Below are 18,427 nucleotides of genomic sequence, written 5' to 3' on the forward strand. Positions count from 1 at the left end.
CTCTCTCTCTCTCTCTCTCTCTCTCTCTCTCTCTCTCTCTGTGTGTACACTTTTTTTTTTTTTAAGGTGAAAAGCAAACTCAAACATGCGCGGAACAAAAGGCGCGCTATGGAAAGCCAACCAGACCTCAGCGAGCATGGGGTGCCTTCCTCGGAGGCCCGGGGTCCTCCTCAGCCCTGGCACGATCGAGGCACGCTCGGGCTGAGGAACGGGGAAAGGGCAGCGCCGGCCCAGAGCGCTTTGCTCCGCAGAAGGCCCCGCGCATTTCGGCGGAAAGGCTTCCCGAGGAAGCGCGTAGCCAGCCGCCGTCTTCTTCAACGCGCGGGCGCCTGCCACGCCAACGCACGGAAGGGGGTCGCCGCTCGTTCCGGCGGGACTTCCACTAAGAACGGGGCGACGGGATCGCAGCCCTGTCTGGAAAGGCGCTCGGCAAGGCACCGATCCTAGGCACGCTTACCTGGGAGGAGGCCCCTTTGCACCCTCGGAGCTTACCTCTGAGAAAAGGTGGACGGGGCGGGCACCGTGCCAGGGCGACTAAGGGAGTGGCGTTAGAACCCGCTTCTGAAAGCAGCGCGCTGCCGGTCCTAGAAAAAGGCATCTCGGATCTGAGAGATAGCAGGAGTAGTTTCCATAAACCGTCATTCAGGAACAACCAAGGCGGAGAGGTTAGGCTCTAATCCTGACGCAGTAAAGTGTGGAACCCGTTTATATCCTATGTATGGTAATGGAGAAATTCCACCGTATTCACTGGGATTTCTCCCAGGAAAGTGAGTGGGAGGACCCGAGTCCTGCTGCCACGCAACCTGCTGGAGAGTAAATCCCACTGAATTTATTGGCACTTCTAAGTAAACATACTTAAGCTGTCCTACCTTTACTGACCTCCCATTTAATCCAAGTCTTACTTCTGAGTAGATTTGCGCAAGACTGAGGTGTCAGGACTGCGCTGCAGGAGCTGTCGTGGGAGTGAGTGATCTGAGGGGTTTCATCCAGGCAGAGAATGGCGGCGCAGTGAAAGAGAGTTCTTTCGAAGCGATGCATGTTTCCAGGTGGGGTGTTACTTCCAGAGTCCCCTGGACTCAGCGCAACCAGTTTAGCAAGTCAAAACGATGCTTCCACTGTTATCCCCTGGGCTTAAACCCGCACCGAGCGCGCGCGCACCCACCCACGCGATCTACCTTTCCCCCAATCAGGCCATGGGGGTGCCTCATTTAATGGTAGTCCAGATCTCATTTTGGGATGCAACTGAGACTTAGGACTGGAGCTATTTTTCCGGAAGGGTACTTCTGCGACTGCAAGTTGAATAAAGCGCGGATGGCAACTAATAGCGACGTGGTCGAATAATGCAACATGAACCAAGTTAGGAGTGGCAGAAGCAGTTTCCAGCTTGCCCCCCTCCCCCATCTGCCTCGGATTTCACAAACTGCACCGGGGGCTTTCTGTAAAAACAACGCAGGTGCTTCTCCTCTGCTCCGAGTCCTCCCCGCGACACACTGTCCTGAAAGAAAGAGGCTCCGCTGAACACAATGTCGGTCGTATGAGGGTCTCCAGATTATAATTGTCAAGAAGACCCCTCCGAGCCACTGAAGGAAATCTGTGCCGAGCGCCAGGTGCTTTTCCTCGCAACGCCACCCTTTCGCGATCCTTCCCCTTGCATGCATCCGCTTCGACTGGGATTAGGGCCTTATTTTGCCCTTTTATTTTTATTGATTGATTTAGCTATTGCATCCTGCATTTTCCTATTTGGTTTTCCAATCAGATGTGAAGCACCTACTGAAACCCCTTAGGTTTAACGGTGCTTACCTCAAAGTAAGCGTGGACATGCGTGCGTAGCCCTAGCAGCGTAGCTACAGCAGGTAAGTGTGCCTAGGAATATAGCATTTACGGGGGAATAAATTTTGTTAAGCCCATAGGATTTACTTCCAAAGTAGGCATTCCTGGGATTGCACTGTTGCTTTCGTTTTGGCACTCTTCTTTAAACAGTACAGAAGAAAGCTAGATCTTGAGGCCAGACGACAACAACCTTGCCTAGCAAACCTGAAGAATTAAAAAGGGCTTTCATCCCAAACCAGTTTGATTCAATCACTAAACAGAAACCTTTTCTGTTTCTTCTCCAGGCAGTAACATTGCACAGAATATAAATAAATAAATCTTGAAATGTCTTTCCTTCTTGCAGGATTTTCTTTCAGCCTTCGGTCGATTTAAATGGTCTTGGCAAATCAAAGCACGTGTCCTTTGAAGAAGGTGTGTAATTGGCGTTTAAGGCATGTATGGAATTCCCAGGTGTCTATAAAATAAGAAAGTGCATTTGGCAGGTCACTTCAAGGTGGAGCAGGTTAAAATCACTCGCACAAGAAGCCCCCTCGCTCCCCCCTGCAACCCCTGTTTCCACTTTAGAAGGGGCCAAACACGTGATATGAATCCGGAAAGGGTTGCCAGTGGGAATAATCAATATTTGTTTGAAAAGAGTCCAAAAAGCCACTGTTTTAATTACAGATTTTCCCCCTCAACCCCCCTATTCTTGGTTAATAATTCAGATGTTCATATTAATGCATTGATCTCATTTTTAATCCGACCCTCTATTAAAGATGCCTGCCTAAAGCAGGCAGATAGAAAGAATCCAAGCAGTGCATTTGACCCCAATCTTTCAATTCACGTTCTTGGAAATAAATCTCACTACTTCTCTGTAAACACATTCAGAACTAAAGATGATTTTTTGGGGAGGGGAGGGAACTTTTTCCTAAACAAAGATGTTATTTCCTTCAAAGGTTTTTCCATCTTCACTAATCCTCAATATAGCCACGTTTCTTTAACTAGTTACAATGCAATCCTGTAAGTGTCTACTCTGAAGTAAATCCCCATTGAGTTCAATGAGATTCATACTCAAGGAAGGGGCTATGGTATTAAAGCGTTAATCTAGATAGCTTGAAGTCTTGTGGCAATTTAAAGACAAACTGGTTTAGCATGGCTGAAACTGTAGCCCATTGCATGAAGGTTTTTTTCTGTAATAGGCTAACTGGTTAGTCTTGAAGGTCTCTTTATTGCTTTTGCGTCAAGAGCCTAGCATGCTACCTCTCTGAAAATTAATCAATCTAGACATTAATCTGATTTATTAATCACCTGCTAGAATCCCTGACATTGGTTAAGAGGTTTCAAAGCCCAGAGAAACCCCCTATTTGTTCTTAAAAGAGCATTGAGTCCCATTGAGTTCAGCTGGGTTTACTTGCACATCAGTTAATATCTGATTGCTTCAAACATGCCAGTTAAAAAAAATCAAATAGGGACTTGTTTTTTAAGGATCTCTGTTTGGGTCCATCAAAGTACATAATGTGCTGTGTCTTTTATTCTCATCTCTTCTACAAGCTGGTTCTCAGTTAATTAACAAACAAAGCAAAAGGAGAAAGATTTCTGTGAATATGAAACACCTTTCATTTCTTGAAAACAAGCATCCTCCTTGATTAAACATTCTGAACAACAAGAAAACTGGCGCGGCACAAACCTTGCTTGATCCGAAAACAAGTCCTCCTCTTCTTTTTTTCCCTATTTCAGTGGCCAACCTGGCTCTGTTTATGATGATACTCAGCCTATGTTTGCCACAGCGGTGTATGTTAGACCCAGACAATAAGAGGGTTTGTTTGCTTCTCTTTGTTTTCGCAATATGATCTGAAAGGGCATATTTAAAAAAAGAAATAATCTTGTGACACAGCACAATATTATCACATGTTTACCTATTGCATGTTTGAATATGCTTTGCAAGTTTACTCAATTTAATGGGGCTTACTCCCAAGTAAGCAGGTATATGGCAGCCTCCTAGCAAATGACCATGCATAGACAACTTTATGCTGGCATCCGATTAAAGTCCAAGAAAGTTGATTGCCTAATAGATGTATCTGTCCTTTAAGGTGCCACAAGGCTGTTTTATTTTTATTTAAAATATGTCTTTATGAAAGACTCCCCCACTTGCTGGTTTGGACTACAATTCCCATCATTCATGCCCATTGGCTATCTTGAAGTCCAAGACTTCTGAAGGTGCCAGGATGCCTACTCCTGGACTGACACTTCCTGGATAAACGTTCAAGGAACTGAAAACTCAGGTCCATTGAAAATATTCAAAAGAGTAAGCAAAGTTTACCATTCCTACCCAGTCTGTTAGGAGAGTCACTACGAGGAAATCCAGTGGAGCAAGAGGGCGGGTCTGGAAGCTAAGCATGGCTTCTCCAGGTCAGCTTTTCCTTTCTTTAACAAGTGGTTTTTCAGGATCCTTGCAAGATTGGCAACAGGGGATGCTGGCTGTGATGCTTTCCCTCAATTTGAAAGTTAGAGGGAAACCTACTTCCCTGGCAAGGAGTGAGTAAACACAATGGGACACAGATATGAGATCACCTTCCACACCTTGATATGCACCAGGAGAATATAATCTGGAGTAAATAAGTCTGAAAACTAGTTGTGTTTCCAGACAATACTTTGTTTAATAACAAATTCACAGAATTTCACAGTGGCGTCCAGACAGTTGTCTTCCATAAGAAGCCCCCTGTGTTTCCAGTTGTTTTCTTACCCTAGAAAAACCATTAAAGAAGGAAAGATGGAAAAGCTAAGCTGCGTCACGTCCTTTGGTTGATAACATCAGAAGTCCTCTGTCTGAAAGTGCTTCCATTTATTTGCCACCAATGGAAATATCTTTTAACTGCGTCCCGTATTCGGTTCTCTGCTCCTCGCATGAGAACTGGAGACTTCACCTTATTCTTTTCCATTGTCACGCCGTGCTGGGAAATGACACGGAATAGGTGAGATGGCTTCATTTTGAATCGCTGTCTCCGAAAGTAACACAGAGAGATCACAGATTTTTGCAAGCTTTCTTCCAAAAGAAAAGGAAGTAGGGGAAGCGGGGAGATGGTTACTGGTTTGGAAGGGGTGCAAATGCGCTCACTTTCTTAGACCTGCTTGGACTTATCCCTCTGAAATCTCTCCTTTCAGTGGGAACTTACTTCCAGATCACATTGCGGAAGACTGGGGTTGCACCCGGTGCCAGTCCGGCTTAAGTCCCACTCCTTGCAACGGCTTGACTCAAAACAGGACTAACATCGGTTATGTGTCTACCGGGACGCAAGTCGCGCTGCATTGTAATGTAAATGCTCCCATGTAAGTTCACAGCCGGAAAGGACACGTTTACTCAGAATATGCTCCACACCGATTTCAGTGGGGCTTGCTTCCAAGTAACTGCACGCGGCGTTGCGTCCTTTGGTGTTGCTACTCCCAAGGAAACCTCATCAGGTTTGGGGTGGGGGTCATCCCAGATACGGCCACAGGATTGCACCCAAGAGCGACGGCTGCCCTCTGTGCCAGCTTCTCCAGACTCGTGTGCCCAAGGGCAGCTCTTCCAACGGGGAAGGCGAGGGAAGGGACCCGCTGCGGGTTTTTTTATTTTTCTTTTGGAGGGGGCGCCTCTGTAGGTGTGCGTAGGCAAGCAAGAGGTGATCTTCGCGGCTGACCTATAAGACCTTAAGCAGGTATCCGAAGGAGTCGGATGCAGAGCAGATGTTGGCGCTGGGTCGGCGGGCTCGTTTCTTGCTGCCGAGCGCCGCCTTCCTCGTTCTTGCCAGGGAGAGGGCCGGGGGAGGGGCGGCTGGCTTGAAAGGAAATCCAACCCTGAATCAGGAGCTCCCCACTTCGCCCCCTCCCCCGCACACCTCCCCTTGGCCAACTGTGCGGGCTTTTCTGTGCGAAGAACCCACTGCACGCGGCAAGACGCTTCCCCGACCGGCCGCGGCGGGACGGCTCCGGAATCTCGTGTGCGGGGCACGCCGCTCGGTCTTCGGCATCCCGCCTCGGTCGCGCTGCTTTTGCTCCTTCCGCGGCGTTTGTCGTGCTACTCGGAGCTCTTGGGTCCAGTGGGGGTCTCTTGAGCGCGGCGTTGCGCTCCTGGAGGCTAGGAAGGCGTCAGTAAGGAGGCTACCTCTGAGCAAGTGCAGAGTCCCACTCTAGAAACATGCAAAGACATTCCCATGACGGAAAGACAGGTATTGCGTTGCTGCAGCTGTCTGTGAATAATGGGGAGATGTCTAGGGCGGAGAGTTGGACAGCCAGCCAAAGCCAAGACCCGACAGCTCCCACTTTTAGGACACTGGCGCTAGGACGAGAGCGGGGAGTGGAATGATCTGGACATGTGTCAGAAAAACTGATGAGAAGGTTGCAGAACTGCTGGGCATCTGGTTTAACAATCCGACTGAGTCCAATGACCCTTGGATGCTAATCCCAAAGACAGGAGCAACCCATCACAGGAGAAAGTGCAGTGCGTGTGTTTTCCATGCAGGTTTAAGTTCCTGGCATATCCACTCAAAAGTAGAAGCTAAGGAAATAATCCTGGCTGCAGGATCTGGGCAGCAACTGCTGCAGTGTTAATGCTGGACTGTAAGGACAAATTACAGTCTTGGTCTCACGTTCCTGAATGTGCCCCCCCCCCCCCACCGGTCCTTGATCAGCCTTACTTGGTAGTCAGTTTCCTTGGTTCAGGTCAAGGGGACTCATTTGCCAGTTGTTTTCTGCCTAGCTCCTGGAAGCAAAGATGCAATAAAAATATATAAAATACTTCCAGGTAAGTCACCTGAGAGTCTGGGTCTAAAATTAGCCGTATTTAATGCCAGGTCTTTAGTCAAATAGTTTAAAGTTAATTTATAGGGGGAAGCTTTTTTTGCCATCTGCTATTGCAAAACAAACAAAACAAAGCAGCACTCCCCCCCCCCCCCGCCCCCCACCCAGGTGCAGGAAAAAGTCTTGGAGCACCTTAAAGACCAACAGCAATTTATCTTTGGTGGCCTAGAAAAAGTGGACTCTGCCATAATAAATCTGCCTGCCTTTAAGGTGTTGCAAGGATCGTTGTAGTTCTGTGAATATGACCAAGTTCTGTAACATGTCACTCTTTTACAAATATTATCATTGTCACAAATCAAGAGAGAAAGAATTTTCTGGAGTCTAGAAAAAATATCATTGCCCCAAATTTCTAGGTACCTACAAATACATGATCTCCTGATTTAAAACATAATTAGTGCTGTTTCTTTCAGCCTTCTCATTGACCCAGCTGTAGGGTAGGCCAGATTGATTGATCGCTGGAGACCTATTCCTGAGCTGCCTTGAGAATCTTTGTTTAGCACCCCTTTGCCACCCCAGCCCCCTTTTAATTTCCTTCACTTGGAGGGTTGTGATCCACTATTGACCAAAGATGAATTGTGCCACCAGACCCACAGCCATTTTAAATTAATCCTTTTCAAGAGAAGAGGCAAAAGATGGTGTGTGGCTGCAAGACACAGGGAAGAGGTAGGCATCTAAGGCACAAATAATTATATTGGAACTCAATACTATACATGTTTAGACAGAAAAAAAGTTTAACAACTCCCAGCATACCCTAACTTGCATGAATGGCTGAGGAATGATGGGTTTTTGATTTTTTTTTCTAAACATGCATGGGATTACACTCTTCATAAAATAAGTGCATCCCATATTGCAGGCTCATTTTGAAGACACATCTGATGTTTGGAAATGTGTACACAATGCCCTTATAAACCCAGTGTTTGTCTTGAAAACTGATGGCCTAACTGTATGTCAATGCTCTCTGAGTGTTGGAAATGAGAGGAAACAGTATTCTTCCTGATACTCCATCATAAATGCAATGAACTTGGAAACAGTGGACCCATTGCTATTGTAGGCTTTAGAATCAGGGTGCTGATCTGACATCCTAAGCAGGCTCATCTTCATGAAACTGCTATTTTAGGAGTCAAGGCTGGATTCCAAGGTAAGAGACACACAATGTTACATAGATTGCAACATTCATTGTAACCAATGAGTGTTCTTTGGGAAGTTACTTTTGTGAAAACATTTCACAATGCGATTTGATGGACAATTCATTGGGAAAAAGCCCACTGGAGACAGTACTCTTTTGGCCTACATTGCATGTTTCACCTGCTTTATTCATCCTCAATAGCTTTCACAGAGATGTGAATACATGTAGATCAAAACATTTCCGTATTCCTTTTCATTTCATGCTTTGAGCAAGATCCAGGCAAAATGAAACACATTTATTTCTTTGGAGTCCAATTTTCTGGCTGGCTGGAAATGGCACCACCCGGCTGCCTATGAGCATTTGTTGAAGTGAATGTGCAAGAGCTCTGATGATCTTGATAGCATCTAATCCCTCTGGTTTAGCAGATTTTTTGCCTACTTGTGCTTCTCCTGCTGCTCCCCCCTTGAATCTTTCTGCAGGGTGGGGTGGGTGAGGCTTGAAATCAGACGTCCCTCTGTCCCCTTTCCATTCTTCCCATTTTACAAATAGGGATAGCCTTAGGAGATAGGCTCCTTTAAACACACACACACACAAACCTTGAATGTGTGTGAACTGGCATGTGTAATGTTCTTTTTTCTTTTCCCTTCCCCTTCCTTTGGGCCTGAGCAACGAATCTTTTCAGCACCTAAGACTGCTCCTGGTGCTGGTCTCTCAATGGGATGGCCATTTCTCTGATTCAGAGTTCTCCATTTCTGAAACAGGAATACAACCTACCTCCTTCATTATGGGAAGGATGGCCAAGACCAACATAAGAAAATACTCTAGAAAATGGAACGTTACAGAATGAATGATAACATTACTTTCTTTTTAAACCAGGAAGTGGCTGTTACTAGTGGAAATTCAGCACTCCCTTCTTAAGCAGAGCATCCTTCTGATCTGAGACATGGATGAGAATGAGGAGGAAGGGGTGGGCGGGGGTGTACGTGTGTCTACCAACCCATGCAGATCTGGGGCCATGCTGTGGTTGCTGACCTTGTCCCTGAGCAACCCAGATCCAAATCTCTTCAGAAATCCAGTTGGTGGCCATGAAGGTGATCCACCATCTCCTAGTCTGAGATTGGGTGGGATTATGAGCCTGAGGACAGCTTCGAACTTTGGTAAAGGGCTGTTTCCACCTGGTTTGCAAAGTACTTCTCTTGGAAAATTCAGGCCATCACTTTCTGAAGATGTAGAAAATCACACTTCCCAGGCAACACAGAATGTAACATGTAGATCTAGAGCTGCTGGGCAATTGGGAGGACGGAGAGGTGAAGGGAATACCCCTAATAACTTGTCTCTCCCAGCCAACTTGCTACTGATAGACTCACATGGTAACAGAAGGGAAAGGTACCTCATAAACACAAGCATTATAACCAATCCCTAAACTGGGAATGAAAACCAGGCTGCAGTCGGAATGCTTCCTTGAAAGTGAGCTCCATCAGACCAAAGGACTTGCTCCAGTGAACCAACATTTGGAATAGGGAAGAATGTGAGATGTACCATCATTTCTCTTTCAGATGTCTGATAACCTGGTCCTGCTTCTGAAGCACCCCTGCCCCCATACATACATATACATATTCAGGCATTCAGGCATTCAGGCACTCATGCACACACTGATATTAGATCAAATGAAGGATCGTGAAGATGAAGGATCACAGAACACATTTCTGAGTTCTGCAGCTCTTTTCATCAGGCACCTTTCTGTCAGCCTGCTTTTTGTAACTTCTTGCTGCTGAAGAGATCTAGAGGTTCCAAGAACTTATACTTTTTTTCAGTGATATGTAACTTGGCCTAGTGAAGATATTATTCTGACAAAGAATTGGGGGTCCGTGTTCTGCTGCCATTGGGACAAGGATGAGAGAGCAGTGGCTCTCACTCTACTCCATCTCCTGGTCATGTAAGACGGTTTGACCCCAGGCTTGTCCGAAAATGACAAACTTCTACTTTATGCCAAGGAAATCATGCAACTTTTTGTTTGTGCAGCTGGAACATGGTTTTGTGTCTGTTGTTGTTGTTATTTTTGGTCACTGGGGGTACAAATGGAAAAGAAACAGGTCCCTGCCCCCAGGTGCCTCACAATTTAAAATAAAGAAAACAATAGGAGCCCAGAAAGGGCTGGAAGAAGGGAAGCCTTTGCTGGTGCATGGCGGGCCCTTTCCCCCACTCATCCTAATAGCTCAGAGTGGGTTTCTTTCATCTTCATGATACTTGGAAATAAATAAAAACAAAAGGCAGCTTGCACTTGTTCACAGCTCTCATTCATCTCTATGGAAAGTGTGCAGAAGGACATCTCCATTGGTTGGGCCTTTTTGCCATGGCTTCCCACCCACATTGTTTTTCTGCTCTTTGTTTGATTAGCCAAACTGAAAGATGCCCTTGCGCCGACTGCCTGTGCTAAATGGAGCCCTTCTCTTGCATGCAAAAATCCAACTTAAAACTTGGGAGCCTGCTTGATTCCAGATACCCTCTAAACTCCCTTCCTAGGGAGTTAATCCAACTGAGCACACCAGGGCTTCTTTTGGAGTAAACACGCTTAGGGTCTCACTGCTGGGCTTTAGACACAGTCTCTGCATGCAGAAGATTTTACATGCATGTGTTATATTGCTGTGTGCTGGAGGCCTGGAAAAAAAACTATTAATAAATACAAAATATACCAATCTACTTTCTTCTCTCACCTTTGTAAATTCCAGAAAGGACCTCATTTTCCTGGCATGTCTTTAATCAAAACATCAATATATACTGAGAATGGAAGAACAGCAGTGAAGGATGGATCAAAAACCATCAATAAGGTTTCACTCCTATGCATGAGAAAAAGGGTCTACAACTCTCAGCATCTCATGACCAGGATTCTATATGATCACAGTCACAATCTTCCAGAGGAGAAGCATGCTTAAATATATCTTACTGATTTGAAAGAAGAAGAATAATTAAAATTCCCACTCCTACCCTGCTCCAGGAAATCTTTTGCCCCCTGAACTCCCAGCTAAGGTTGAAGCCCTGTGCCCTTCATCTCGCAAAAAAGCTTCTTTCTGAGTTAACAAGTGCAGGACTGCTACATCTGCCCTTCTAAAACCAGCTGTATTGCCCTTCTCCTTTGATCTTGGGAACATCAATGCTTTCTATTAAGGGAGAGGGATAAAGTAGTATATGAGCTGTCTCACCCCTTCTTGTGCTTCTCCCCCACTAAGTGTGCCACCTTGCGCTAGAAAATCCCAGCATTCGAATTACAAGCTGACATCTTCAGTTAAAAAGAGCATTTCCTGCTCACACTCAGCACAGTCTCCAGGGTTGTCCCTTTGCCAACTTTACCACTGAATTGAAAATATCTCATCATATCTGATCCATGACATTACCCAGGAATGTCCCTAGGAATGTAATACAGTATAGATTTTTCTTTAAAAGCTGCAGCTTCATTTGAACCAAATCTGGATTTGTTTTGAAACACTGCCATGTCATGGTAAGAGCTACGATCACCTCTAGACCCCTGCTCCGCTACTCAGGGAAAATGCAAAGCTCCTCAGTCTCCCGCTCCTGGGCTAATCTCTATCTCTTTTCCTGGCCAACCTCACAGGGGTGTAGCACGTGGCTAAAATAAGTTGCTGTGGAATCCGATGCACTCTGCCTTTAGAAGGAAGGCCAGGATACAGGCATCACACGTTGAAAGAGGCAAAATGAGTGAGGAGGGAAATGGCCCTTTGCAGCTTCATCCGTCCATCCAAGCCACCCTTGCTCTCAAACGGGGGAGCAGGTTTCCCATCACTGAGGGACAGTGATGGTGATGATGTGGGAGCCCAAAGAGCATTCATGGCAAAGAGGCCCTTCATCTCAATGCAGCCTGCAAATCCCAACAGAATCGCAGGTACACTTCCTAATTTGTGGAATCATCATGGAGTCGCTTTGCACTTTGCTTCCGATGTGGCGGGCAGGGAAGGCAAGCTTGCGAGCCACCATGCGGAAATGTAACAGAATCAACTATTTCAGCTATGCAGCTGGTGTGCCTCTCCCCTGCTGTCGCTCTCCCCCTGCGCCGCTGCCGTGCCTGCCCCCAGCCCCCTTTCTTTGCCTGTCTTCTGCTCGTGAGCTTCCTGGAACACCTTTCAACTTCAAGAGCTTTACACCAATATAAACCAGATCCAGGCCGGAGCAGCTTTTCCTCTCCACGCTGCAGCCACACCCCCACCTCGTGCTTTTTCTCTTAGATCTAAACTTAAAACATGTATCATAGATCAGTTTTCATCCTGTGCATTTAGGTGCAACCCCAAGATCTGGCTGTACAAAGAGACTGGAGGCTGCTACATTCAGTCCAGTCAGCTATTAAATGCACTTTGGCTCAAATTGTGAATTTCATACAAGAATCTGGAAATGGAGATAATGACAGTTTTCCTGGCCCCTTCTCCTCCTCCTAAGAAAGGAGAAGAACAAGAACATTTTGAAATCTTCTGTTCCCTGTGAAAGGATCACTCATGCAAAACAAAAACAAGTAAATAAATTAAATGCAGATAAATGAAGATAATTTAGAATCTTATCCGGAGGTATAACACAATTGTTAAGGACCATGAATGAACATTTTCAAATAACAAGGAAAGCTTTTCGCTGCCTTTGCTGCAGCTGGTCCCTTTTGTATACGAAAACATACATTATTCTTACAGATAACTATTAAATGGTACAAGTGCCTGAATGAAAAATCTTCTGCATTTAGACAGAAAAATCACTCTGAAATTTCATTGTCTAAACCAGGGGGTCCAACCTGTGCCCCACGGGCCACATGCAGCCCCAGATGGCTATGATTGAGGCCCAACACAAAATCGTAAACTTACATAAAACATTATGAGATTTTTTGGTGATTTTTTTGTAACTTGTTTGCACAGTTCTCGAGCATGAACTTTGTAGATGACAACATTGTGGCACAAAGTCATATAAAATAAACATATGTATGTTCTTGCTATTTGTAGACATGCATGCCTTCAGTTTTATGGTGGTGTGCAGCTTCCAGTGTGTCCAAGTGCAGACAGCTGAATTGACACCATCAAGATGTTACATGTGCTTATGGTGACTTGGCAAATGAAATGCAACTATCATCAATAATATTTCAACCTACCGCTGCAAACCATTTTATACATTTTGACACGTTGGCTAAACACAGTCCTGTGAACAGCGAAAAATATGCAGCCTTGCTTTTCAATTTGATGCAAGAATTTGAAAACAGATTTCTAGTTTTCTGGGAAAATAAGCATTATTTTGGTATATTTGCGATTCCATTTTCAGTCAACATAAATATGTTTCCTGCCAATTTTCAAACAGAATGCATAGAGCTGTAATCTGATGTTCTTAAAGAAGAATTTAAGAAAAAAAATTCTTCGTTAAAAAACTTAAAGAAAAAAATGATCATAGACTTATATAGGTCCTATCTTCCCAGAGACAAATATCCTTCACTTCACAATCACGCCTTATTCATGTCTTCACTTTTTGGCAGCACCTACGTTTGTGAGCAACTATTTTCAAGAATGAAGCACACTAAGAGTAAAATTAGAACCAAAATATCTGAAGAGCACTTCGAGAACTCACTGAGAATTGCAACTACGTCCATCAAACCAGATATTGATGCATTAGTTTCCCAAAAGTGATGTCAAATATCCCACACTAGTTTTATGCTGCCCTCTTTTACTTTTATAATTAAACTATCAAAAAATAAATGAAGTTTTATTACTTAGATATGTTCATTTTCTGTATTACTGATCACAAACTTGGGAACTGCTCAACAATTTTAAAAGACTCTCTGAACAGGACACCACATAATTAGGATTATTATGTGAGAACTTTTTTGATTATCTGGGGTAGTGTATATCACAAAAATTATGCATATACTTTGTCTTGGCTCATCAGCTTTTGTTAGTGTTTGTGTATTAAATGTGTGGCTCAAGACAATTTTTCTTCTTCCAATCTGGTCCAGAGAAGCCAAAAGGTTGGACACCCCTGGTCTAAAAGTTCATAGAATTGGGTCTGAAACAGTTAAGGCTCAATGAAGTTCTGCCTAGACATGCATAGGATTGTTGATGTTCTGGTAGTTTCCACAGTCAATGTCCAAGTGCAAGATTCAGGGACTGGTGGACAACTTGCTCCCTTCCTTTTCTTTGTTTCTTTACACACACACTTAAAAGAATTGGAAACAAAGGGACAAAATGACCATAAACCTCAAGTTATCCATGTTTGAACACAAAACTCATAACATACAAAATAAAGAGACCATTAAGATGACAGAAGTAAAAGAGCATTAAGGTGGCATGACCTTTGCTAATGGTAATTTAACAATGGTAAAGGAAACCTTGGTCTGGATTGAGTCCTGAACACATGCAATCAAAACTTGCTCATAAATTCCAGTTCAGAAATGTTATGCTAAAGTCTCCCTTTGAAGTGCTTTGTTGATGAAGTTTTTTCACCCCTTCCTCCGTTGTTCTGAAGTTACTCTGACAAGTTCATTGCACCCAAGTAGTTGATATGTTTCCTTCTGTTTTGCTATTGCTGATACACAATTGTCCCCCCACCCCGCAGTTCCCAAACGGATTTAAATTCATCTTCAATTCCTAAAGAATTGATGGAGCATTTTTTCTTTCTGAACAGACAAATCAAGGACATAGTAAACTCAAAGTTAAATTCACTTCTTTGTTGCTAATGCCACCCTGCCCCCCCCCCCCCACACACAGCATTTTTAGGAGCCCAACCTGGAAAAGGTGCACAAAAGCAAGGACAGCAAAACCATCAAAGGAATGGAGCGGCTCACTGTGCACAGTTGCCAGAGGAAGGCATCTGGTACTATGTGAAGTCTGCAATCAACTGAAACGCTTCGTAAATTGCTACATCCTGGTATGTCAGTAGGGCTGCTTTTCCCAAATAGTTTAGATAGACAATCTAACCAAAATCAAGTAGCTGAACAGTGATATCCCCACTGTGTTTACTTTAAAATAGGAGGAAGGCTGTGGGCCTCAACTTGCTTACTTGGGGGTAAGGGGCAGTGAATTCACTGGGGCTTGCTTCTAAGTAGGCATGCTCTGTGTTTGTGCACAGACTGAAGCCTTTACTGCTGGCTGTGTTGATGGAACAGTTATGCAGTGTTTCTCTTTCTTGAATTCATGGGCCTTCTTGCCACACTTTGCTATAATCATGGTCACTGCCACAATTCATTTCTTGGGCACCGCCGGACTCTTTGCTGCTTTTGCTCCAACAGATGAACTGGACCACCCCTTGGAAATTGGCATCAGTAGGTCTTAAAACTGCTGAGCAGTGATGGATCCTGCTAGAATTGACTACCAATTAGCTTGTAGGTAGCAATGCTCTTAACCACTGTGTTTTATGCTCTGTTTTCTCGTTTATGGAACGAGAAAAAAAGAACCAGTTATGGAACTCCATGAATCTGCTGGCTCTTATTCCCTTTACACAGATAGGAAATTAAGGCAGAGAATAGTGATGCCACTGAAATTTGTAATTATTTGGCTCATTGATCAACGCTCATGCATTTGTGATGCTCACCTTGGTAGTGACTTCAGATTGCTACCTTATGAATCCATTATCCATTTCAAGAGTTGCTTGCAAACACGTGCCATCTTATTCACACCCTGGCAGCTCTGTGCAGCCTTTCTCCTCCTTCCTCCTGCTTTTCCTACCTCCTGAACCCTCATCCTTTCTTGCTCATCTTCTCTCCTTCCTAATTCCCTCCCTCCCCACTATTGTAGACACTTCTTTTCCTGTCCCACCACCCTCATTGCAGCAACTGAAAGTCAAGATAAGGTAAGCAGGGCCAAGAAAGAGGTCAGAGTGGTGGGGAATAGAAGAGGGCCTTAAGTGGAGGAAGGAAATTAGGGAGCGGAAGGGATGCTCACCTCCCTGATGGAAACGTTGAGTGTTGCCCACCATTGTGCTCAACTATTTTCACTGCAACATTGCATTTATATTCCACTTTTTTCCTCTTGTGAGGAACCCAAGGCAGCTTGCAAAGCTCCATTTTGCCCTCACAACAATAACCCTGTGAGGTTGGTTAGGCTGAGAGAGAGACAATGGTCCAAAGTCACCCAGTGAGCTGCATGAATTCAGATCTCTTAGGACCTGGTGCAGTACTCTAACTACCACACTGATTTTTCACACCGAGGACCCAATAAGGTTGCTTTGCCCTCAGTTTAACCCTTTGCTTACAGGAGAAAATGTGATGGTGTCATTTGTTCCTTTCCAGAAAGTTTCATGCTTAAAATCTCTTCACAAACCAGTCATGCTTGAAGAAACAGCTGCTCAGCTTATACACACCTCCATATATCTCCCATCTGACTGATGATGGGCAAGTGCATATTACACAGAAAAGCCACAGCAAAATGACAAATCAGGAACAGGTACATATCATGGTGACACATGATGTCATGACTCACTGTGGAATTCCAAAGAACAGCTCCCAAGATGCAGTTTGGTATGGTGCATATGCAAAAACTCATATACACTGAATGAATAGAAACATAGAAACAGAGCGAGTCAGAAGGGGTCTCCCGGGCCATCTAGTCTGACCTCCGGCTCCAGCTGGCTCTGCTCACAACATGTCCACCATGTGCACTCTTGTCTTCAATTGCACATTTTATTTTTATTTTAGTGGTTCCCTATATATATATATGACTGGACCCAACCCAACTTTCATCCAGAAAATTTATTTCTGCTTATTGGGAGGAGCTGGTTTATTTGCAGATGAATTTTGCTCACAAAAGCCATCCATTCCAAATCTTGCCCAAAACAACGTTTCTTGCAGGGAAACTCACTGTCTGCCCAGTGTCAAGTTCCCCAGTGCCCAAAGGTGGCCCAGTTATCTTGCCACCTGAGAGAGAAAATCCCACTGGCACCTTTCCCTAGGAGTAAACACACAGCACACAATGAATGAAAGCACAAACAATTCACTCCCCTTTGTGATTCCCCAAATCATCTGAAACAGGCAGATGTTTCTCTCTCCAGTATGGTAGAAGGCTGACACCTGCAAAATGAAAGCATTTACTGTAGCTGAGAGCATCTTACAAGGGTAACATGGCTCTCACGTCCTGCTTTCCCTTCAGATCAAGGTGCATCCTCTTGGTAAACTGGCCTCTGCCTTTTGTAGGTGTTCAAGACTTGAAGAACAGCCCTTTGATCTTGAGACCTGCGAGGGTGAAACTTGTGAAGGGTCCCAAGGTACTGGGGGTGATGGAAGCACAGTTTGGCTTTGATTTATGAGCAAAGGCTCTATTCTGACATCGCCAGATGTAGCACTCCTTGCTCCTGCAGAAAGGCGGGAGGGTGTGGAGGCGGGGAAGGAAGAAGGAGCTGCAAACTTTCTTCCATACCAGTTCCTCGCTTGCTTCTCACTCAAGGTATTGCGAGGTATGTTTACTTGGGAGGTGAGCTGAAATCCCATTTCATTCAGGGGGTCGTTCCCTAGTCCACATGTACTTATTTACATGCGGGATTGATTATGCACAGTTCTGTCCAAGAGCCCCAAAGATACTAAACTGTAAGGTAAGAAAATTGAGTTGAGCTTCAGAACAAGGGAGCAAAGTTCTGTGAATGTGCAGAGAACCTTTCCCTGAAATTGGGCATACTGGTTGCGAGAAGCCTCAAACCACTGAAATCCATCAGGCTCATTTCTGAGTAGATACGAATAGGACTTTGCTCTGAATTACTGCAGCTAGCCCACACAGCTCTGAGAATAGGAGGCCAGGCTTCCGGGTCAGAGGGGATGACTTGTGCCCCAGCACCTATCATTTACAAATAAAGCACTGTTGCATCACTTCCAAGCCTTTCAGCTATTTGTTTGGATTGCCTCTCGGTTTCAAATGAGCCCTTCATTTTGCAGTCTGTGTCATCCTGTCTGGTCATTTGGTCCTTGTGGGCACTGATGGAGTCAAGGGACTCCTGCAGGCTGCAGCCTGGATGGGCCTGGCCAGCCCTGCCCTCTGCTGGAGCCTGCACTGGTCACGCCCCCAGCCAAAGCACGGGGGTCAATTTTTAGGGGCCATCTGCAGATGCATAGGGCTTCCTCAACAGTGACGGGAACTCTGCCTGCAGCCCCCTTCAGAGTAATGCTGCTTGACAGGGCATGCCTGCTTCATGCAGCAGTCATTACAGGTGGGACTGACCTGTTGTGTCTCTGAAGTTCCTTCATGTATTCCATACCCATGGGTGCTAAAATGGAGGTACAGCGTGGCTTGAGAGTAGCAGACAAGTCTTAATATGTTAAAGGGTGCTGGAGGGATAGTTTATTTATCTGGAATATAAAATAGGATGTGTGTCTGCCTGCCAGTCAGTGCCATAGCACCCCATGAAATGTAGACACCTGAAACATGCATAGCATACACTCTTAGGGAAATCCTGTGGCTTGGGGTTATTTTATCTTTTAGAATAAATTCAAGGTGCAGTCCTATGGCCTTCTGGCATCATCTGGGAGGCCACAGGAGTCTTCCTCTGCATGAAAAAGAAAGGTCTTTGGGTAGGCCATAGACACAGCTTGGTTTTAATGTGACTGTGAATATTGCCTAATACTGTTTCAGCAGCTGTGTTGTCATATAACTGTTTGGATAATTGAATTTATACAATTAAATCTGAATTGCATTGATTTTT

The 18,427-nt window shown here is 44.8% G+C and overlaps 1 protein-coding gene across 1 annotated transcript in view; it reads right to left on the reverse strand.

The window, feature by feature from the left end:
• Positions 1-5,496: 5,496 nt before the first annotated feature.
• Positions 5,497-18,427, reverse strand: part of LOC123022863 (histone deacetylase 9-like) — a 193,530-nt gene continuing 180,599 nt past the window's right edge. Inside the window, exon 13 of the mRNA XM_044428959.1 lies at positions 5,497-5,923. Coding sequence (XP_044284894.1) covers positions 5,497-5,923 — 427 coding nt within the window. The remainder of the gene's footprint in view (positions 5,924-18,427) is intronic.

The sequence above is a fragment of the Varanus komodoensis genome, unplaced genomic scaffold (assembly GCF_004798865.1).
Source record: "Varanus komodoensis strain SLA01 unplaced genomic scaffold, ASM479886v1 scaffold2, whole genome shotgun sequence".
NCBI classification, from domain to species: domain Eukaryota; kingdom Metazoa; phylum Chordata; class Lepidosauria; order Squamata; family Varanidae; genus Varanus; species Varanus komodoensis.